Below are 23580 nucleotides of genomic sequence, written 5' to 3'. Positions count from 1 at the left end.
CGTTTTTGAGATTTTGTCGCACCCTTTGATTCAAACTCAAGTTTTGGTGTTTTGTTTTCCGTGTCCCTTTCGAATTGCCAGATAGGAACAACCCCAGTGTTAAAAAGAAAAATCGCTGTAGCTTTTTTGTCGACTAAGGGAACGTCAAACATGATCACAAGTGTCATTCGGCACCGCTCAAATGTCAAATTAGTGAACTCGTGCATCGGTCCATTGCAAGATAACTCCAATTTTCCAACGACAATCAAGGCAGGCTTAATGAAAATCACTAGTTTTCATTTGTTGTGTACCTTCGAACTTTCTGGACAAACATTTAAAAAGGGCCACAGTTTTCTATGCGTTTTATTTTCAGTTTTAATGAGAACATTGAAAAGAGCCTCATTCCAATACGTTACATTCAATTAGAATTAACGGTGCTCTCGTGACATTACTTTTGAATGTGCATGAATTGATTCTAATTCGATTTTTGCTACTTTTGATAAAATGCAAAAATATGCTTTGGCTAATTACGCGCTTTTATCATGTTTGTCCATTGTTTAAGATCCGGGCTCACAGTGACAGTTCGTGACAGCAAAATCTCGGCTCACTGTGACGTAGAGAAATTTTGTACTGGTTTCTCTCTCCCAGGTTGAAACCCTTGTTAATTAATAATCAAGCAAACGTGGTTTGAAGAATGAAAATTCTTAGAGAAATGAGGTCAACTTCGATGTATTTTTTTAATAAGCATACAAATCTGCTCTATGACAATTGCAAAAAAAAAATTGGTAACGTTGAGAAGCCTCAAAACTTCTAGATAACCCGATTGATGATGTTATGGAGGACTAATATGATTGCAGCGTCAATGAATCAGTATACTCCAGGACCAAGATTTTTCAATGCGTGTCATCATAATGAATCAATATCATGTGCTTCCATCTTTTTTTTTATTCAAATTCGTCACAAAGCAGGGGAAGACAGACAGACATAACACTGGTAAAACTTCTATCATCCACACATCGAACGGTTGTTTCGATTCCTAGTTTCCTACAATTACGTCGCCATTCAGCCTCCTTCCATCCTTCGTTCTTCATTTGACATTTGCCACTAGTGTTACGTTCGTTTGCCTGTGCATTGATTGTATCGCGGGTGTCTGTCGATCGTGAGGCATGGATACAGGTCTCTTGCATGAGCGTTCTAGTTCTCGTTGTTATTATTATTTCGATTGTTGTTATTGTTGTTGTTAGCTGCAAATAAATGCAGAATGTAATGAATACAGTAAAAAATCAATAACGCGCTAATATTTTCTTACCTTCCCTCTTCCAGTTGTTGTTGTTGTTCTGGTTGTTGTTGTTATTGTTATAAGCTAAAGAAAAACAAAATAATGAGATACATAAATACAATCAAGTTAATTGAGTGATGAAAAAGTTACAGTTTTGGCATTTTGAATGTATACGGTCATTTTTCTAAGGATGACAATTTTTAATACTTGGCTAGGTGTGATTAAATTATGATTCCATATTAACTTCAAACTCGTTTGAAATATACTTGCAAAGCACTAAAAATTTTGAAAGTTCTGATTTTACTAGATACCCTCAAACAAAGCAATTGCAATAGTAGTTTACGCAACAAGTGTGCAGAATGATGATTTTTACAGCACGAATAGTAAATTTATACTACGAGGCTTGCCGATTAAGATAATTACGACGAGTACTGTGAAAATCGAGTTCTGCAACGAGTTACGTACAACTCTTTTTGCATTTTCGTAGAAGACCACTTGAGGGTATCAGAAATAATATCGGAATGCATTCATCATTATTTTACAATTTCTTAAACAAATGTTTTGTAATGATTCATTACGCATCTCAAAACAGTTGCGTAATGAGAAAGCGTTGCGTAATGGATCATTACACTACTGGTTTCAGTTGCGTAATGACTATTACCGCACTGCATAATTCAGTGCAGGAAAGTAGGCCGTTTCATGACAGATTACAGCCTATTACGATGAGAAAATGCAACAAATAAATTTACTTACCTTCCCTCTTCTGGTTGTTATTGTTTCGGTTGTTGTTGTTGTTGTTTTGGTTGTTAGCTGAAAAAGAGTTAAATTGAATGACACAATTCATAAAATGAAGAAAAGATTTTATGAGGAAATGTTCTTACCTTCCCTCTTATTGGCGTTATTATTGTTGTTGTTGTTTTGGTTGTTAGCTATAAATTAAAAAAATAAAATGAGTAGAACAAAAATCAGCAATATTTCGTCAAATTGGCTCTTACCTTCCCTCTTTCGGTTGTTGTTGTTGTTGTTGTTTTGGTTGTTCGCTTTAAGAAAGTAAGAGAAATATTGAAAAAAAACGATATATAACAAATAACATAACATTTTTCAAGACACTTATAAATTAGAAGAATAATAGAAGACAAAAGGTTTATTTACCTTCTCTCTTGTTGTTGTTGTTGTTATTATTTTGGTTGTTGTTTGCTGAAAATAGAATTGTATAATGAACATTATGAAATATAGTTAACGACATTTTAATTACCTTCTCTCTTGTTGTTGTTATTATTGTTGTTGTTATTGGCATAAGCTAAATATCAAATAGTATATTCAATTAAATAAAAAACCAATAACATAAAACATGTTATCTTACCCTCTCTCTTGTTGTTGTTATTTTGGTTGTTGTTGTTATTATTTGCTAGAGCTAAAATTGTATAATCGATATTAGAAACATATACGTTGAAAACAGCAAGTTGGCTTACCCTCCCTCTTTTGGGCGTTAATAATATAAATGTTGCAAATATCGAAAAATTAATACATTAACTCTCAGAGAAGCGACAGCTAGTTTAAATTTCAAGCTCCCGAAAGTCAACGCGAGTCTGTCATAAACTATCTGTCAGTCGAAAGCCGCAAATTGGTGGTAGAGAACTTGTAAAAGTGGTAAAACTCAAACAAGCGTAATTGAAATTTGTATGTGTTGTTTTATGATCATAAATTTCAAATCTTTGGATATATAAACGCCTCGAAATGTTTTCAAATAACGTTTAGAATTTAATGATCATTTTGACTCACAATTCGATATTTGAAACATTGTGCATTGTACTCGAGGATAAGAGTGCCTGTAAACAAGAGTGGCGTCATGTTCTAGTTTTGACAGGTTTCCTCCTCATTCGGAACACGGATTTATATAGGAATGACAGTTCACCGCGGTTACAAGTTTGACATTGACGCCACTCTTATTTGCAGCCAGTAGCCCAAGAATTCCGAAAAGAAAAACAAGAAAACAAACTAGCTGTCAGTGAGCTGACTCCTCTTCTCGGATTTGCTTACCCTCTCTTTTGTTGTTATTGTTTTGGTTGTTGTTGTTATTATTTGCCAGAGCTAAAATTATATAATCATATTATAATAATTTATTGTTTTTTTTTTTGTATGTTTTTTTACTTTGATCATTATATAAATTTAATTTTGGAAAACAATAATGCTAAAATTAAATTTGTATAATGAACAAAATAAGTAATACAATAAACACAAGATTTATTTACCTTCTCGCTTTTTGTTGTTATTATTTTGGTTGTTATTGTTATTATTCGCTGGAAATAAAATTGTACAATGAATAGAATGAAAATATAATATACAGAAGGATCAATTACCTTCTCTCTTTTTGTTATTATTGTTCGCGTTGTTGTTATTATTATTCGCTGAAAATAAAGTTGAATAATAATTAAAATTAAAAAAAAATGCAAATTTAATTTACCTTCTCTCTTGTTGTTATTGTTATTGTTCTGGTTGTTATTATTATTATTTGCTGAAAATGAAATTGTATAATGAATATACAGTCAACTCTCGATAACTCGACATTAAAAGAACCATCGTATTAGAAAGATATCGCATCTTTGGTTCTACATTTAAAAATGAATAAACTTCCTTACCCTCTCGCTTGTAAAGCATTTCCTCCAACGCTTCTTCTTCTTCCGCCTCGGCAGCGTAGCTGAGATGGATCACAGCCAACATGGCCACCGCCAGAAGGGCAAAAATTTTGAAATTCATTTTCTTCGAGGCAGATTTTTACACAAAACTATCGTAAGGCAAAAGGGACCAACGGTTGACTGATGTCCACTGCACCGGGAACGGGACTTTTTAAAGGAACTCAAACCAAAACAATTCCGAACCGATGCGGAAAAATTGTGTTTGCTTTATTCCTAATAAGATTAGCTTCCGATTGGCTACCGCCTACTGTGTTTGATTTCATTTGACAGGCATAGTAATCAGCATAGCATAGGACCAATGCTAAGGTCCGATACCGTGGATAAAGGTTGGTGTAGATAAGCGCAAGAAGGTTTTCGGTATCGTTAACATTGCGTCTAACTTAGGTTAGTCTTGAAATCGCAAGACAGAAATCAAATTTTGCTCTGAAACTAAAAGACCTGAAAGACGGCCTAAGTCTATGAGTAAACCCGACCAGTGGATTACAACAAAACTGTAGCACAATTATATCAAAAGATTTGTTACAAATATCAAATATTGTTTCATTTTTGTTATAAGCGCTTTGAATTGATGGAGGAAATTTTAACATAATTGAAACAAAATCAATTAAAATAACAAAAGCTGCTTCAAATTTGTTTCAATTTAAAACATAATTATAACACAATTTGTTATAAAATTTTTAGGAGCGATTGCTTACAAAAAAATTTGTTGCAATTCAGTTATTGATAATAACAAAAGTTATAGTTATATTTGTTTTCGATTTGATACATAATGAGTTACATTTTTGTTTAAATTATACCATATTTTGTTTCAATTTAGTTTAGTGCAAAGGAAATTGTGTTATATTTTTTGTTATAATTTTAACATATTTTGTAACAAAAAACGCGCTAACTAAGTGTCAAAAACCTGTTATAACTCTGTTGAAATTCACTGGTCGGGAAAACACGAATAGAAAAAAACAGTAGAAAAAACATACATTCTTCTATATACTGTATGTAAATTAAGGGGCCTTCCTCAGCTTTCTAGGTGATGATTGACAGGTGGCCCAAAGACAATGTAGGTTTTTATGGAAATTACCATGGACAAATTTTGAGAAATGTTCCAAACACGTTAGTACTGGAATGTGAGTACAAACTTATCATCCCATAGGGGAACGGACCTGGTGTAGTGGTTAGAACACACGCCTCTCACGCCGAGGACTCTGCGATTGAATCCCATCCCCGAGATAGTAACTGAAAATTTCAGTGACGACTTCCTTCGGAAGGGAAGTAAAGCCGTTGGTCCCGAGATGAACTAGCCAGGGTTAAAAATCTCGTTAATAAAGATGGAAAAAAAAAATTATCATCCCATAGTAAAAACTTATGCTTCAAACCTTAATGAAGGATGTTGCCCACTGTAAGAGTACAAATCTTCAAACGAAATAGATGATCTTTCAAAAACTATTGAACAATGATAATAGCCATACATGATTTTTTTTACTTAGCTTAGCCTAGTTTTGAGTTCAAAAATAATTCAAGTTTATTCGATAGCTCCTTCGGGTGCAAAACTTCAGATCTACAAACGTAATCAGTTATCTGTCCAAGGTTACTTTCCAACATGTAATGATAATGTTTTGTTAAAATTCGAATTCAATAGCTGTTAAAGGCTGTCCAAGAACTACTCATAGAATCGAACTTAAAATGTACGGGTACCATTGAAGATTGAGCTTACAAGGGAATGTGAACAAGGTTAAAAATCATTCAAGCCATAATACAGGTATTAGCGTAGCTAGGATTTTTCTGGAGGAAGCCTAGGGGGTTGCCTAGCAAATTCTTGTTTACAGAAGTTATGTCGGTCGCAATAATCATGATTTTCACAAGTTTCGTGCATAGATATACATTGATTTCATTTGTTTGTACTTTGTTTTCATATCGCTGCACACCAGTGATATATGTAAATTTCAATTTTCACCACGGAAAATATTAATTCTTTGTCTAATCCGGTAATATAAATCCTTCCAGAGTTCTTCCAATAAACTCAAGAGGAATATTTCCTTCGTGATTCTGTTACGAACTTTTCTTATATTCAACCATGTACTTTCGAGACATTCCTCTGAGAATTAAAACGGGGATTTCTTCATGAATTAGTTCCATACTTTTTTTTTCTCCAAGAACTCCTTTAACAGTTTTCACCTTCTTCCTTCTTGGATTCCCATGGAACATCATTCCCGAAATTAATACTTATTATTCATCAGATTTGTTTCTAAAGTTAAGCTTTCTGAGCTTTCCAGAAAATTTCTCGAAGAATATTTATCAAATTGCTTAATAAATCTCTTGATAAATTCCGCCAGAGAATGCTTTACAAAATATTATAAATATTTCTCCTGGAAAACCCTTAACGTATTATATACTGCTTCGCGACTAAAAATGGGTGAACCACCGTGCGAAGTTCGATTTTTGACCAACTTCGCCACGTCGCGAGTCACTTCGCTATAGTGCGCATCTATGCCCTCCGCCGTGTTCATTATGCGCACTATTGAGAATCGAGTTGCGACGCGGAGAAGTTGGTCAAAAATCAAACTTCGCACGTTGGTTAACGCATTTTCTAACGCGAAGCAGTATATATAAATTCAAATAGTTATTTTAAAATAGCATTGAGTTGTTTATTATTGATTTATTTTGGAATTTCTGAATTTACTGATGATTTCTTCAAGAAAAAGTACAAGACATTCTAGTAGTATCACCAAAATTGTCTTCAAGAGCACCAACAAAGGACTCTTTCCACAAATTCTTAAGAGAATGCACCATTTTTATGCGACTTTGCCTTTGAAGTTCTTCCTAAAGTTATACTTCAAATTCCTTCGACAAATCTGTTAGAAAATCTCTCGGAAATTGTTCCAGGAATGTTTGAAAAATTCACGGCTAAAATTATTTAGGACTTCCTGCAAATAATTCAAATGATTCCTCTAGGCGGTAATCTAAGGATTCCTCTTAAAAAAACTGCATCCGGAAAAAAATGATCACCAACAATTCTCTTTAATCGGATACTTCTAAAATTATCAGGGATTGAATAACTAAATATTAGCTATGTTTTGGCATAGCTTATTTATTGAATTTCCTCCCCGAACTGAATGCTCGTAAATTTCTCTTAACACTGCTCATGAGATCTTGGGCGATTCTTTACCCATCTTTCTTATACAATTCCTTCCATTTTTTTTTCTTCAAAGCTTTATCGGTGGTCCTTCGGAACCACATTAACGCCCTTCGCTTCGTACCGATCCATTACAGGGTTGGCGTAATGGCACGAAGCGAGATCTGGACAGAACCGTGTGGGGCCAGCGTGAGAGACGAAGAAGGGCAGCAAGCTCTTCTGCAAGCATTCCTCTCGATAAATCTGTAACGAACGGCTTGCTGTACCGTCCGCACTCTCAGATCTCCTGCCACAACAGGTACTTCTTCGAGAATTTGTCCATCTTTCTCTTTCTTCTGGAACTTTTCCGGAACATCCATGCGGGACGTACCGACAAAAAACTCAAGGCCGGGGATTTGTTTGGTGTTTGCCTTGATGTATGTCTCGTCGTCCATGGCTAAACCACTCATGGTACAGCTCCGCGCACGCAATTTGGCCACCGTGTTTTGCTTAACAGTCCAGTTTGGCGCCTTCCTGACCTTAAAAACATGTAGCCCAGTCCGCTTCATGGTCTGCTGGGTGAACCACTTCGACGAATTGACCTTTTTGGCCACGTCTCGGGTTGAAAGGTTCGGGGTATCTTGAAAGTACTGCCTTGTCTTCCGCCCCTTCTCTGGGCATTCTATTTTCGGTTTTCGGCTGCTTCCAGCGCGCCGCTCAATGGTCTTCGTCTCCTGGAACATCTTAACAACGCGGGACACGGTGGAATGGTGGATTCCAAGCCTTTTGCCGATCCATCTGTGCGACTGACCAGGATTATCGATCACCGTGCCCAAGATTTGCTGGCGTAGCTCTTCTTGTTTCTAATGCATGTTGAAAACTACTTGACAGATGGCGATAAATTTTGTACACATAAACATAACACTCTAAACAAGTATTACCCAAAATTCCATTAATTTTTATCCACGCGATAAACAGTTACACCCAAAACAAAGTGTAGCATTTTTTTCCGAGTTGTAACGGGAAGTAATGACCATTGACTTAATGAGAAAAATTATTTCATCACAGTAACTAATGATACTTTTCCTCATTGCAGCTCTCATAGTGATACTTTTCCGTATCATTATCAACTACGAAAAATAAGTTTTATTACTTTGATATTGCAAGCTGTAATGTCAACATGGCTGCCAAAATGAATGACGAGCTGCTTAGCCTTAATATTACGGTTGTTAAGATTTTTTTCCAGTTTGCGGTAGCCGCAGAGTTCTACCGCAGCTGTCAAAATTCTACCGCAGGCTTCGAAATCATTCTATCATTGAATCAAACAATTCAATCATAGTATGCTTGAAAGAGAAAACGCTATGAAAAATAGCAACAAACGACAATCATCAAGACGGTATCCAAGGTACCATTGAAGCCTACTGATGATTTACCAGTGCAAATCAGTGATGTGACAGCTGCGGTAGCTTTTCGTTGAACCGTAAAACGGAAAGTTTTCCCTAAAATTGCAATACAGTAATAATTTTGTCAGCCCCCGATTTTGTCTACCCCCGATTTTATCTACTCCCGATTTTAGCACTCTTTTTGACCCGATTTTGTCTACCCCCGATTTTGTCAGCCTAAAATTTGTATTAATTTTAATTAGACTAAACACGTCTGAACTGTCAATATTGAGTGCATAAAGTCAACTTATCAAGAAAGAAACTTATCAATGTTACCTTGGATTATGGTACATAGAAAACGGAAGTAAAAAAACAATGTTTATATTAACAAAATCATAAAACAAAGTCGTTAAGTTAAAATAAAACTTGAAACCAGTCGAAAAGTTTTATCCCGATTTTAGCTCTTTTCCGATTTTGTCAACCCTAAATGCAGCATGGAGCTGACAAAATCGGGACATTACTGTATATGAATGTCTTAAGGCTAAGTAGCCCGTCATTCGTTTTGGCAGCAATGATGCCTTTGGGCTTGCAATTTCAAAGTGATTAAACTCAGTCTTGAAAGTTTATATAAACTTGAAAAAGTATCACTGTACGCGATGACGTGCATAAAGTGTGCTGATACTTTTTCAGCTATGTCAGTGCAAAACCAGCTGATTTTCTTTGATTCAAAATCTTGAGGTGAATTAGCAACAATCATCAACGACGGCCTACTTCGCTTTAAGTGAATTGTTCTAAGGAAAAGCATCATCACCGAACACCTCGAACAGGAAATCCTCCAAAAACGTGGGAAATCATAATACAGTGAATGTGCTGCTTATGCTAGAACCTTCAAAACAACATTGTTTGCATTGTTCAAAACACACCAATTTTAGAACCGAATTTTTGGAATATTGACAGTTTTTTTTGCAACAAGGATGTCGAAAAATTACGCCCATCGTATGAACACAAAAATGATCTAGTTCTAAAGGTTCTAGAGGTAAGCAATCGACAGCCGGACGGTTAATCTTTCGGTTATCGCGCGATTTATCGAAGTCAGAACCACCACGCTGATGCTGTGTACGACAAGCGAGGTTTTCCCACTATTGTTGTACAACTTGGAAGAACGTTATTACTGAATGGTATTTTTGTCAATGACTAGAGTCATGTAAATTGATTCAGATTTTTCTCCTCGTTAAAATCATCGAAATTGTTTTTTTTTTTATTTTCATATTTGTTGTCATCCAAAATTCTGCCCCCTGTTACTATGCCAATGAATACAGGTTGGCTTTGACGTCAATGATAAACCTTATCATAACACTACTTGGAATATAGCCCATAAAATCTAGAAGCTCAACGAGTAACCTTTCGGAGGCTGATAAACAAGGTTTGTATATCCAATGGATAATATCCATACAGAGTTTACAATTAAGTTCTAAACCCAAACTTCTATTTTTTTTATGAAATCTTTTTGAAAATGAGTAATACAACTAATTCAAGCTAACTTATTTTATTAACAAATTCACCATGAACTCAAATCAGTAGTATAACGATTATAGACCTGGGAAGGCATGCGTGACTCATGACATTGACGGCATTATTGCTGAAACATAATTAAGAATTCCAAAATTTCAGTTATGCACTCAAAAAAAAGTAACGATTCATAACAACCAATGCTTACCATCCCTCCTGGAGTCTTTCTTATTTTCCTCACGATTAACCATTTTCATCCATGTCCGCTTAGCCATTTCCTTGATTTTGTCCATCATACCTTTTTCATCCTTATTGTCCGCATCGGCTGCCACGGTGAAGTGGCTCAAAGCCAGCAAAGTAACTGCGAAAATGGCAAAAGTTTTGCTATTAATTTTCATGGTCCAAGACTAACGAAACCGGTTTCGAACGAAAACCAACGGCTGACTGACGGGAGGAAACTGGGAATTGAGTATTTAATTAGTTTGAAAAGTTACAAGTAACGTGAACGAAAAAAATTGTTTTTATTTTGCCTTATCAGCGCCTCCATTTGTAGTTTGTTGAACAAACAATGCGAGATCCATGATAAAAGTGTTTGCTTATTTCGTTTTCTTGGGTCAAGGCTCTGGAAATTTATGCCTTTTAGTTTTCATTCATCCTTTTTCTGCCTGCTAGCTTCAAATTTCTAGCTTCTTGTATATGACTTCTTATTCTATCTTTTCATTTCCCATTTACTCTTTATTTCTATCCTTCTATCCTTTTATCCTTCAATCCTTCTATCCTTCTATCCTTCTTCTATTCTAAGATTTCAAGACTCCAACGTTGCAAAATTTCTAAGTGAAGTGGCCACGGGCTGATAGCTTCATTGATATAAAGAATAATAATACAATTTCAAGATTCCAAGATTGCAAATATCAATAAGTTCACAAAATTGAGACTAGAGATTCAAGTATCAAAATTCCAGAAATTCAAGAGATTTAAGAGATTCAAGGTATTCAATACATTCAAGGCAAAAGATATTCAAGGGGTTCAAGAGCTAAGAATAGAGATTCAAATGAATTAATAGATTCGAAATATTTAAGATTGGAGAGATTAAACAGATAGTCAAGATTCAGAAGATTGTAAAGGTTCATGAAACATAATAGATGGAAAGAATTAGAAGATTATGAAGATTTGAGAGATTCAGCACACATTGTTACAAGTAAGTAACAGCAACGACTACTTAATATGTTCGATAGTTACACTAGGAAACATTGTAACCTGGAAAAATACTGTTATGTAACCGAAAAAGCGCAAAAAGTCGAGCCTTATGTAACTTGTTGGACGTTACATAAAAAGTTTACTGGCGACGGATGTGCAATTTGTCGGTTACGCATGGGTTTTCCTGCGACAAAATAATAGAAACGGCGTTGAATTTATTGTTTCATTCTGACTGTTTTGAAACCGAACAACCATTATAGAGTTGAATGTCAACAAAAGTATGATCTTCGAACGCGTAATTATGCACCAGTACATATTAAATTTAACATGCAGATTGAAATTTGTGATGAAATCAATCATTTTACTAGCTCAAAATTGACGCGGTAATGAAATACCTTATAATTTTAAATTGAATTAAGCATTATACTTGGATTGCTTATATAGTATGCCATTGAAACTGCCATACAAAATGGAAATTAATATTGTTACTCAAATCAGCAGTGTTTCTCATTTGTATTTTATAGTTTGTGATTCCAACATCACGTTTTTTCGTGTCCCGCTGTTGGATTGGATTTTCTTGCCTATCATAAACCGCCATTTAATTTCATCTTGCTGCTGATACACTTCCGAATAACTGTTTGAAGACAGCCTATCTAAAATGATGACAACTATTAAAAAGTTGTTAGAGAGGCTGCATATCGTGAATCCAACCATTTTAATTCATCACTGGAAAAATATATATGAAAACAATAACTGGTCATAAAATATATCATAATTCACAATATGTATGAAAACTTTTGGCATGTAGTGTTGGCCACTGTCAGCAAACTACTCCTTTGTTACACATCAGTTACCTAGAAATCTTATATTATTTTGAAACTGATTTGTAACCATACTGGAACTGCCAATAAATTACACTGCTGTCAATAGGGGAAGGGGTATTAAAATGAACATCCTACGGATATCGTCTTGCTTGTAATGGGAAAAACGATGAATTTGCGATAAATCACAAAATAATGTGCAAAAATCCCTAAGCCAAATAACTGTAAACTTACAAAGGTATGAAAATTAAATTCTCCATCCAAGAAAGCACATGGTTTGTGTGCTCAAATAGCTCGAAAGAAGGCGAATAAATTATTTAGAAATTTATCAATTTGTGCCAATATTAGGGACTGAGAGTAATATGCCCATGATAAGGAAAATAGAGATTAAGATGTGAAAAACATGCTCTTTTTTAATTATGATCGGATATACAAATCTATCAAATAGTAGAAACAACATCCACCCATTTGAATATTTCTAGGGTAAATAAATCAATTTTAAAAAAAATGCGTGCTTAGGGGTCATCCATTGACCACGTAGTAATTTATTGGGGGAGGGGAGAGGTTCTGCCCAAAGACCATGGCCCACACAAGTTTTAAAATTTGTGTATGGACAAATGACCACTAGGGTGGAGGAGGGTTCTGAAATTGGGGAAAAATAATCGCGTTGTTAATGGTAGCCACTTAACTGCCTAACTGACATGAGCGATATCTCTTCATCGATTCTCTCTTTCGCTAATAACTTCGCTAAATTAGCTAAACCTATAATATTTCTTGTGAATGAAGCAAGATATAGTGATTCTTTATCCTACAGCATAAAAATATGTTACGAAAAGAGAATCAGTTTTCTGCAATAACGAAAAGAGGGCAACGATGAAGAGAAATCGTTGAATGTAGGTAAGCCCTTATGAAAAAACAACACAAATTTTGTCTATTTAGTCAGTGGTGCAGTAAACACAGGCGTTTGTTCTGATGTTATTGTTCAATAATAGATACATGCTGATGCGAAAAATGTACATTTGTAAGGTTCTAATTTGTGCGTTACTTCAGCGTGGCATTACGTTTGCTAGAATTTGAATTCAACAGCTGTTTTGTTGTTATGAAATAGGGAGTGAGGGTTTTGACCCAACGAGTTGATTAAAGTTTAGGCCCTTCGATAAGTTTTTTAAGGACAAATTAAACATATTTATTGCACGTAATACAAACTATGATAGTGCATAAGTGGACCCTGTGGGAGTTGGAATCCTATAACAAATTTTAACAAAGAAGACAGCAAATGATAAGCTGATGACTGAAAGTAATCAAGCTTGACAAAATTACAATTATTTACGGGATTGAATGTTTAACGAGAAACTTGCGACGATCGACGCGCCATCATAATTCATATAACGGAGGGTATTAGCACTAAGTTGGAGAGGATGATTTCGAAAATTTGAAGTAAACATCACCTCCAAACACAAGTGATTTTGCAGTGGGATGTTGACGTTTGGTTACGAATTGACTAGAGGACCCAAACACTTTATCGTTCAAGAATTCGTCATCGTCATCATCGAAACTTCAACAACCATTTTTCTGTTCAAAACTGAAGCTTACTTGTCGAAAATGTGTTCACTGTGATTCGGTTGGAGAAAAAAATACAGTGAACATATTTTCATGAAAATGTTCATGATTTTTGCTTTTGAAAATTATCAAGTTGATGACGAATCCTACCCCCTTAAACGAAACCTCGTCATTCCGTGTCATCGGTTCAAAGATTGGCGTTCCCCACAAAAGTAGTTAATAGAAATTTACAAATTTAACTCGATGTTCTATGATATGTCTACTCGCGAAATTGTCCTTCATTTATTAATTTGTTTATTTATTATAACTAGTTCTATCGCACAACATCAAAAATAGAGAAGTTAATTAACGCACCGACACGAATTAAGACTAAATTAGCTAAATTTTCACTTCTTTTTATCGTCATTAAAATATTAAGGAAATGTTAATTTTATGTTGGTGATAAAACACACGAGCAAAACAAACATTTTTGAAAAAATTTATCACAGTCCTTAAAAAACATCTATAAATGATTATAACCCCTTCGAAAACAGTTCTAAAGGTTTCTGATTCGGCATCATATAATTACGATATTCACCTCATTGAAAAACCTCAACACCTCCGTGCCTAAAATTACATCAGTTTAAATTTTTGAACGTGGTTTTGACTTCAATTGATCTCCGCATCAACAAGAACACTCTTATTTATGCTCTGAATCATCCGTGCGTAATAAAAATTATTGATATTTGTTGTTAATGCGTAACAAGTTCGGTGTTCATTTTACCACCCTGTTCATTTTTTCACCCCTTCCCCTATGACACATGGTAAACAAACTTCATGCTGTTACACACATGTGACTTAGCAATCTGTATGTAACCTAGTGTATTATTTGTTTCTTTGCAACCACAGATTCAATTTCAATGTAACTTATTCATTTTGACAGCTCTAGGCTTAGTTACATGCAAGTAAAAATGCAACACCTATGTAATGTAAACAAAGCGTAAGTTACAATGTAGTAGCTTAGTAACCAATCGTCAATAAGATATGCTACAAATTATCTGAACTGCAACGGCAATGTAATTTGAACCAACCGTTTGTGATTGTAATTATAACTGTGACCAAGTGACCAATATTAACTGTTTCCAAAATTAGTACAAATAGCAAAATTATGAATACTCGACCGCAGAACAGCTAAATCAATAAGGACAAAAAAGATTGACCATTTTTCCCTTGAAAAAGGCCACAACAAATGGCCGAAACGTCGGACAAAATAAATTAAAACGTTCGCTGATTAAGACTGAGATAGCCGACAACCAAGAATTTAGTTTGTTTTATTTTTCTAAAATATTGCATTTGTTACCAGTGCTACTTGAGTTACGAGATTTAAGAGATTTAAAGGTTCTAGAGATTTTATATTGAAGATTTAAAGATTGGAGATTGAAGATTGAAGATTGGAAATTGAAGATTGAAGATTGAAGATTGAAAATTGAAAATTGAAGATTGAAGATTGAAGATTGAAGATTGAAGATTGAAGATTGGAGATTGAAGATTGAAGTCTCTTGAATTTCTTAAATTTCTTGAATCTCTTAAATCTTTTGAATCTCATAAGCTAGTGAATCTTTTGAATTTCTTAATTTCTTGAATCTCTTGAATCTTTTATCAATGATATTGTATTGCAACGTATTGATTCCAACAATCTTTTATCATGTTTAAATTACTGTCTAGCGGGACAGTTAAGAAATCGGAATTTGTTTGCAACAAATAATCATCGAACTAACTATGCAAAATTCGGCCCAACGAACCAAATGTTGTCTCTTTATAATCAGCATTACTCAGAAACTGATTTGATAATGTCGCGAACAAAGCTAAGACAATATTTTAACTCCTTAAGGTATAATACAATATAGAATGAAGCAAACATGTAGTAGGGAGTCGATGCCGGTTATGGACCCTTTGCGTATTATGGACCCCCTACATAAAAACATAAAATTAACACTCAAAACAACCTTATTCCTATGAAAATCCCCCGGGGGAACTTCGCTTGCATTGTTAGTCAGCAGTTTCAGGCAAAATATTTGGTTTGAGACGCATAAATACAGATATTGGGACAGTTTAGTAAATGAAACCACACAAGGGGGTCCATAATACGCATTTCCAGGTGGGTCCATAATAGGCTCGTCGGCTGCGAGCCGGATTACATGGGAACCAAATGGAGGGTCCATAATAGGAACCGTCAAATTTGGAAACATTCCTATTATGGACCCCGGGAGGGACCATAATAGGCATTCGGACAATAGTTTTTCAAATGCATATTTCGCTGGAAAAATCGAATGATTTTGTATGTTTCATAGGCATACTATGAAGTAAAAACATTAAACTTGTTGTTGGACTTCACAAAATGTATATCCGTCTGAGATATCATTGCGGAAAACCATCGAGAATGAATTTCAGCTACTGAGGGGTCCATTACTAGCATTGAAACCCTACTATTGATTGACGAAATTGACGAAATAAATTCTTTTGAATCTCTTGCACAGTGCTGGGAATGGTAATACATAGTAGTAGCAAATAACATATGTGGAACTCAGAAGTGAAAGCGAGTTGAAAAGTTGTACCCACTACCAGCTGCTGGCAAGTGGTATATCTAGTATAGAAGACATCGAACTGTCATTACCAATAGTAAACAAAAAACATATGATTCGTGCAGTAGACCAGTTGCTGCGAAGATTACAGACATTAAGATCGGGGGACGATTGACAGCGTTGGGAAGCAATGTCTAAAGATAAAACATGTTTATTTTTTCATAAAATGTATACTATATAATATTCATGTTTCATTACAACAGAATGTGATCGTTTCGGAAATATTATTTCCTAACCAAAAACTTCCTGTTTCATACGCGTTTCAACTAGTTCTAAATCTTTGTAGAATGCGTCATTTTGATAGAATTGGAAATAAAAAAGTTATGGGCAAAATATCAATTTTCATTGACCACCCTACCCTGCATCATTGGAAACGCCATAGCAACGGCTACAGTAGACTTACAAGATTGGCGTCTTCGGAAAAGTTGTTCAAAATTAAACAAAGATCAACTTGATAGAACACTTCACAGCGTTAAATGTAGAGCATAAAAGTTGGCAAAAATATTTCCGTATTTTGTTTTACCACCCTAATGTCACTTAATGTTAAAATGTAGTCCTCATCATATGTAACATTTTTGTCTAAGCCATTTTTGTTCTAAAAAATCATCTTCATATACAAAATATTTTTATCTAATTTCGCGGTCTGGCCCAATGCGCAATGTCGATTGATGTATTGGTGGTATAACTCTTTTGACATTTCGATGTCCTTATACCAGCATGCAAATATTAAAGTGGGTGCCACTTTTTGAGCTCGAGTTCCACTTATGTTATGTGGTAGTAGGCTTGAATTTCGCGAATATCACGTGGCTTTCCCAGTACAGTAGTTCAAAAACGTGAATCTCATCAAGTAGCCTATGCTGGGTGCATGAATTTTCTAAATCGTTAGTGTCATTGAAGGCTCTAAATGCGGGAAATGCAGCGGGAAATAGAACATTTTTCTACAGTAATATTGGGTTGCCCTTAGCAACGGGTGTTTTGCAATTATCAAGGCTCTTTGCCTACAGCAGTGATAGGCGTGAGTTTCACTGGCTTCGCTAACTGCGATTTGTTTGGCTACTGTAGAATGAATTTCAGATTTTTACCCAACCCTGCTCTTGCATATCTTGTGAATCGCTTGAATCTCTTAAATCTCTTAATCTCTTGAATCTCTTGAATCTCTTGAATCTTTTGACCCTCTTCAATCTCTTGAATCTCTTGAAAATCGCGAATCTCTTGAATCTCTTGAATCTCTTGAATCTCTTGAATCTCTTGAATCTTTTGAATCTCTTGAATCTATCAAATCTCTTCCAGAGATTTCAGAGATTGAAGAGGTTCAAGAGAAAGCGAAATTATTTCCAATTTCGATATCTTTTTCAAATAGAGATGGCTAAGCTCGTCCGTACAATGACTAACCGTAACTGCCATGCCGACGCTTAGTCGTCCTCATCGTGTGACCACTTCACCAACTGTCGTCACTATTTAGACTATACACTGTACGCTAGAAAAATATTTGAAATTCAAATTTTACTCACACTCCTCTATTTTACCCGTCTCTAACTGGGCGTTTGCTTAATGATTCAGTAATGAGGTGTTGACGTTGGCGATTGAACTGCCAATCGATTGGTTATCAGTTGTGACCGATCAACGTGGCAGGCATATCTTGCTATTTTCATCTTTAAACGGGACCAACGCTTTTAATGCGTGTTGCTCCAAATGATTCACACTCATAAATTACACCATAGCAAACCGTGTGTCGCTATGGCACTACTGTAGATTATCAGGGCGAGGTCCAAGACGAAACTCATTGAATACTAGATCAACCCTTCGAAGGTAACTATGCGGTTGCTGGGGCTGTTGCCATAGGGCTGCCTTGGAATGGCCTACCTTGACCGTGCCCGCGCGCCGATCCGCAAAGATCACAGCGTTTGCTGAGGTTGGCAATCGGTATGCCGATCGCTATCTGGACATTAACATAAATAAGACAGAAACGGTTTCATTATCACGATCAAGATCAACCTGCTTGCTTGCTGGGCTGGATGTGGATGTATGACCATTGCCATCGATGGTGTGCTGATCGGAATGGAGCATCTTCTCCGCACAGATGTACTCATCTTCAGATGCTCCAGGGCTCAAGTCTGTTGGGCATGAAGTAGGTATATTGTGACAGTCCACAATTAGCGACGTTGATGCAGATATCAATCTTCATTTTCCAGTGAAGATCTACTGCCTGGAGAAAAGTGACATGCGAGTGGAGCAAACTGATGGTAGCAAATTAACTGGCAATCGCTATCAGGGTGCAAACCGTGCATCGGGCAACCAGTAGTAGAGTTAGTTTTGCAAATATGATTACATCTTCCTTTGCGTGACTGGAATCGTGTTTGCCACGTCCAACTGAATGCCGTAAGGTGGGTATAGGAGTAGATAAATGATTACAGCTCCGGGCTCTCCACGATAGGAACGTGTTCGCCCATCTGACGATGAGTGTCTGCCGAGGCGCCAGTGTCTCTGGTAATTGCTGATCTGCGATCGTATTGAAGCAGGTCCATCATAAATTAGGTCGTTTCAGTTGAGCGGCGTCTGCCGCTATAGTTGACTGAGATCGTTGCTATAGTTACTCTGTGATTTTCAGAGACAAAGAGCCCATTGACCTCTTATGTTTTGTGTTTTACATGTATCAATATTTATTGTAATGGCACATGAACGTGGAGATAAAGAAAATTTCATTAAATTTTTTATTTGAGCGATGTGAAAATTAGCGGGGTAGACATTAAAAAGTGTTAGATTGAATGTGATCAAAACAACGGGGGTACCCGATAGATAAGTTCCAAAATTACAGCATATATGATGTGATGTTCAGAATGTCTGGGGTACGTTTTTTTCTGTTTAGAATGTATGAGCACAGGAAAACAACTACTTTAAGTTTTGCCAATTGTTTGCATTCTACAACAATCCAAACATTTGATTGACTTTAGCATTTTTATAGTGTCATGCAAATGCTTGAACTGTCGTCAGATCCTTTTTGAAAGTGTGAAGGGACTGGGGGCAATATGCCCATGTTAAGCAAAACAGCGAATTTAGATGGGGAAAACATTGTTTTATGCTCTCTTTTAATTATGGTTGGTTGAACAAACATGTTTTCTATCAAATAGTAGAAACAGCTATCCATATAAGCTTTTCTGGGGTTTATAAATCAATTTTTAAAAAATACTTGCTTAATCGCATATGTATTGTTTTACGGGGTAAAACGTCCCGCTTAAGTTCAGTGTTACTCGCGCTGTAAACTTACGCACACAATCATGCTTGTTTATATGAGGTATACATCCGGGCGTTTGTTCAGATGTTATTACTCAATAATTGTATACATGCTGATGCAAAAAAAGTACATTTGTAAGGTTCCAAATTGTGCGTAACTTCAACGTGGCATTACGTTTGGTAGAAATTCAAACGGCTGTTTTGGTGTTATGAAATAGGGATGGGCGTTTCGCCCCCCGAATTGATTGAAGTCTAGGTCTTTCAATAAGCTTTTTAAGGACAAATTTACCATAATTTTACATGTAATACAAACTATGACAGTGCACAAGTTGGCGCTCGGCGATAGTTTCAGAAATTTTGTTATTTATCGACCTAAAAACTGACCTTGAAAATCGCACAAAATTGCAACGAAAACGGCGAAAAACGTTTTTATTCGTATTTTTACGATTTTCTTGAGAAAAACACATCAAAATTTATAAAGAGAAGCATTTTTATCCATTTTCTATGATCTAAGGAGATAAAAAGCATTCTAAAACACATCGTTCGTCCAAATCGAGGGTGGCACGTTTTACCCCCTATGGGCAAATTACCCCCAGTTCCCCTACTACATGATTTAGATACAAAATCTCCCTATTTGTTCATCTTGGGATTATGTCCCTATTAAGACAGATCCTGCTTCTCAGTTAAGTGTTCTAAGAGCACTTCTACAGTTTTTAACTTAGAACTTTATTTGCCAAAGTTGTCATTGCTGAATTCGTATATCTTGTGGCAGGCACGATGATACTATTACCCCAGGAAAATGTCCATTACGAAAAGATCCTGAGCCGATCGAGAATCGAACCCAGACACCTTCTTGACTTTGCTTTGTAGCCGCGGACGTTCTTAGACTACTAAGAAGAAAGGCCTCCAAATTATCCATGATATAGTTGATAATTACCTATTTCAAACTGTTGATAACATGCCGGATTGGCGCCCTACCCGTCAACGATCACATTATACATGAGAGTATGACAGACAACGTCACCGGGCTGTTCTTGTCAGCTAGGGCGTTCGCGAAATGAAGAGCTCATTGTCGTTTTTCCGGCCGGTCATTGACAAACGATCGGTGATTCACTGCAAAATTGACAACCGACCGCTATCATCATGCAGTAGGCGCTGCTGGGCTGGACGGAGGGAATCGTATGTATTGTCAACAGATGGGTATCATTACGGTTAATTCGGTGCAATTTGTTTGACACTTTGTCGCTACTAGGTGATTTATAGATGAAGATCATTTGCGGGAAACATATATATATATATATTTTTTTATTTCTTATAACTAGGTGTTCTGTGTTATTAGACAACACTATCATCCTAATTTGGTAACACAAATCTAAGATTTTATTAACATTTTGTTAACAACATATCGTCCCCTTAATGCTACAACTAGATAACTCGAAAATCAAAATTTTGGGATGTGCAACTTTGAAAATAAGACCGTTTTACAAGGTGACGGTTAATCGCAGAGGATATGGTTCAAAAATAAACTTTAACTTGTGTATTTTGAATCACACGCTTATGAGCTGTAGGTATTTTACAGATCTAATTAAGAAAAATGTTTTGGCATATTGAAGTCAAAAATTTCAAATTTCGAGTTATCTAGTTGTAGCATCAATGGGACGATATAACATTTCATTTGCCGTAGCAGTTCAGATTTTTTTACAGGTGAGTTGATTTCACCTGCTTATAAGAGAAAAAAAAAACGTTTTGAATATACATAACCTAACTTTACCTAAACATATAACGCATTAATCGTGGCAATAGAAGATTGTAACGATTTTTGCCTGAAATTATTATTTATTTTATTTGACATTTGTTCCAATGTTTCAACATTGGATATTCTATGTAACTCATTGGTACTATACCAGGGAAGAAGCTTCAGAATCATTTTCAAAATTTTATTTTGAATTCTCTGCAGAGCTTTCTTCCTGGTATTACAACAGCTAGTCCATATTGGTACAGCATACAACATGGCTGGCCTGAAAATTTGTTTAAAAATCAAAAGTTTGCTCTTAAGACAAAGTTCTGATTTTCTATTACTAAGGGGATAGAGACATTTTACATACTTATTACATTTGGATTGAATGCCCTCAATGTGATTTTTAAAAGTTAAATTCTTATCTAGCATGAGCCCTAGATACTTAACTTCATCTGACCAATTTATTGGAACCCCTCTCATCGTGACAACATGTCTACTTGAAGGTTTCAAATAAAGAGCTTTTGGTTTATGTGGGAATATTATTAGTTGAGTTTTGGAAGCATTAGGAGAAATCTTCCATTTTTGCAAGTATGAAGAAAAAATATCCAAACTTTTTTGCAATCGACTACATATGACACGCAGGCTTCGTCCTTTGGCGGAGAGGCCTGTGTCATCCGCAAACAAGGATTTTTGACATCCCTGAGGTAACTCAGGTAAGTCTGATGTGAAAATATTGTATAATATTGGTCCCGAAATGCTGCCTTGAGGAACACCAGCTCTTACAGGAAGTCTTTCAGATCTGGAGTTCTGATAGTTAACCTGAAGTGTACGATTTGACAGATAACTTTGAATTATTCTAACAATGTATGTTGGAAAATTAAAGTTTTTTAATTTTACAATCAAACCTTCATGCCAAGCACTGTCAAATGCTTTTTCTATGTCTAGAAGAGCAAAACCAGTAGAATAACCTTCAGATTCGTTGGAACGGATCAAATTTGTTACACGTAAAAGTTGATGAGTGGTCGAATGTCCATGGCGGAATCCAAACTGTTCATTGGCAAAAATTGAATTTTCGTTGATGTGGGCCATCATTCTGTTCAAAATAACCTTTTCAAAAAGTTTACTGATGGAGGAAAGCAAACTGATTGGACGATAGCTAGAAGCTTCTGCAGGATGTTTGTCTGGTTTTAAAATTGGAACAACCTTAGCATTTTTTCATTTGTCAGGAAAATATGCTAATTGAAAACATTTGTTAAATATATCAACTAAAAATGATAAGCTACTTTCTGGAAGTTTCTTGATGAGGATGTAGAAAATTTCATCATCGCCAGGAGCTTTCATATTTTTGATTTTTTTAATAGTAGTTCTCACTTCTTCCAAATCAGTGTCCCAAGCATTTTCGAAAACGTTCTCTTGATTGAGAATATTTTCGAACTCCTGAGTAACTTCATTTTCAATTGGACTAGTAAGTCCTAAATTAAAATTGTGCGCACTTTCAAACAGCATAGCAAGTTTTTGAGCTTTTTCGCAATTAGTTTGTAATAATTTGTTTTCCTCTTTCAATGCCGGTATTGGCTTCTGAGGGTTGTTCAAGATTTTAGATAATTTCCAAAAGGGCTTAGAGCCAGGGTCTAATTGAAAAATTTTATTTTCAAAATTTTTGTTTCTTAATTGTGCAGAACGTTTCTTGATTTCTTTCTGCAAATCATGCCATATAATTTTCATAGCAGGATCGCGAGTACGTTGAAATTGCCTTCTCCTCACGTTTTTAAGACGGATCAAGAGTTTAAGATCATCGTCTATAATCACGGATTCAAATTTTACATTTTGGAATTACAATGCTCCTGGCTTCAAAAATGGAATTTGTTAAAGTTTCAAGAGCATTGTCAATATCAAGTTTAGTTTCTAAAGAAATGTTAACATCAAGATTAGAGTCAACATACGTTTCATATAAATTCCAGTCGGCTCGTAAATAATTGAGAGTGGAGCTGATAGGATTGAGAATCGCTTCTTGGGATATTTGAAATGTAACAGGGACATGATCAGAATCAAAATCAGCATGAGTAACTAATTGGCTACAAGGATGACTAGAGTCGGTTAAGACCAAGTCAATCGTAGATGGATTTCTAGAAGAGGAAAAAACATGTAGAGCTATCAGGGTATTGAATTGAGAAATATCCTGAAGAGCACTCATCAAATAAAATTCTGCCGTTGGAATTACTTTGAGAATTATTCCATGACCGATGTTTGGCATTGAAGTCACCAATGACAAAAAAAATTTACTTATTGCGAGTCAATTTTCGCCAGTCAGTTTGGAGCAAATTAACTTGCTGTCCAGAGCATTGAAAAGGCAAATAAGCAGCTATGAAAGTATATTTACCAAGCTGTGTTTCAACAGAAACACCTAAAGTTTCAAAAACTTTAATTTCAAATGACGAAAACAGTTGATGTTTTATACGCC

General features: G+C 35.7%; 1 protein-coding gene and 2 long non-coding RNA genes across 7 annotated transcripts; all 3 read right to left on the bottom strand.

The window, feature by feature from the left end:
* Window positions 1–906: 906 nt before the first annotated feature.
* On the bottom strand, window positions 907–2853 carry LOC110679006 (putative uncharacterized protein DDB_G0283431). Of its 5 annotated transcripts, none has more exons than XR_002502130.1 (5): window positions 2622–2850; window positions 2254–2558; window positions 2012–2187; window positions 1289–1342; window positions 907–1223 (listed from the first exon to the last, which is right to left on the bottom strand). XR_002502130.1 is itself a non-coding variant. In XM_021852828.1 (4 exons), exons 1-4 carry the CDS (start codon window positions 2354–2356, stop codon window positions 1174–1176), a joined length of 264 nt encoding a protein of 87 aa, XP_021708520.1. In that variant the 5' UTR covers window positions 2357–2371; the 3' UTR covers window positions 907–1173. The 5 variants fall into 5 exon arrangements, 1 of the variants encoding a protein (XP_021708520.1); XR_002502129.1 differs by having other exon boundaries at window positions 2012–2298; window positions 2411–2558; window positions 2622–2847; XR_002502128.1 differs by having other exon boundaries at window positions 2012–2558; window positions 2622–2853.
* Window positions 2854–3742: 889 nt separating this feature from the next.
* Window positions 3743–4572, bottom strand: LOC110679005. Its single transcript, XR_002502127.1, has 2 exons — window positions 3898–4572; window positions 3743–3773 (listed from the first exon to the last, which is right to left on the bottom strand). It is a non-coding gene; the product is annotated as an uncharacterized LOC110679005 (long non-coding RNA).
* Window positions 4573–9972: 5400 nt separating this feature from the next.
* LOC110678455 lies at window positions 9973–10423 on the bottom strand. Its single transcript, XR_002501625.1, has 2 exons — window positions 10160–10423; window positions 9973–10081 (listed from the first exon to the last, which is right to left on the bottom strand). It is a non-coding gene; the product is annotated as an uncharacterized LOC110678455 (long non-coding RNA).
* Between the last annotated feature and the right edge of the window lie 13157 nt (window positions 10424–23580).

This window comes from Aedes aegypti, chromosome 3, assembly GCF_002204515.2.
Source record: "Aedes aegypti strain LVP_AGWG chromosome 3, AaegL5.0 Primary Assembly, whole genome shotgun sequence".
Lineage (NCBI taxonomy): Eukaryota > Metazoa > Arthropoda > Insecta > Diptera > Culicidae > Aedes > Aedes aegypti.
The sequence above is the reverse complement of the archived record's forward strand: the minus strand, read 5'-3'. Positions and strand labels throughout refer to the sequence as shown.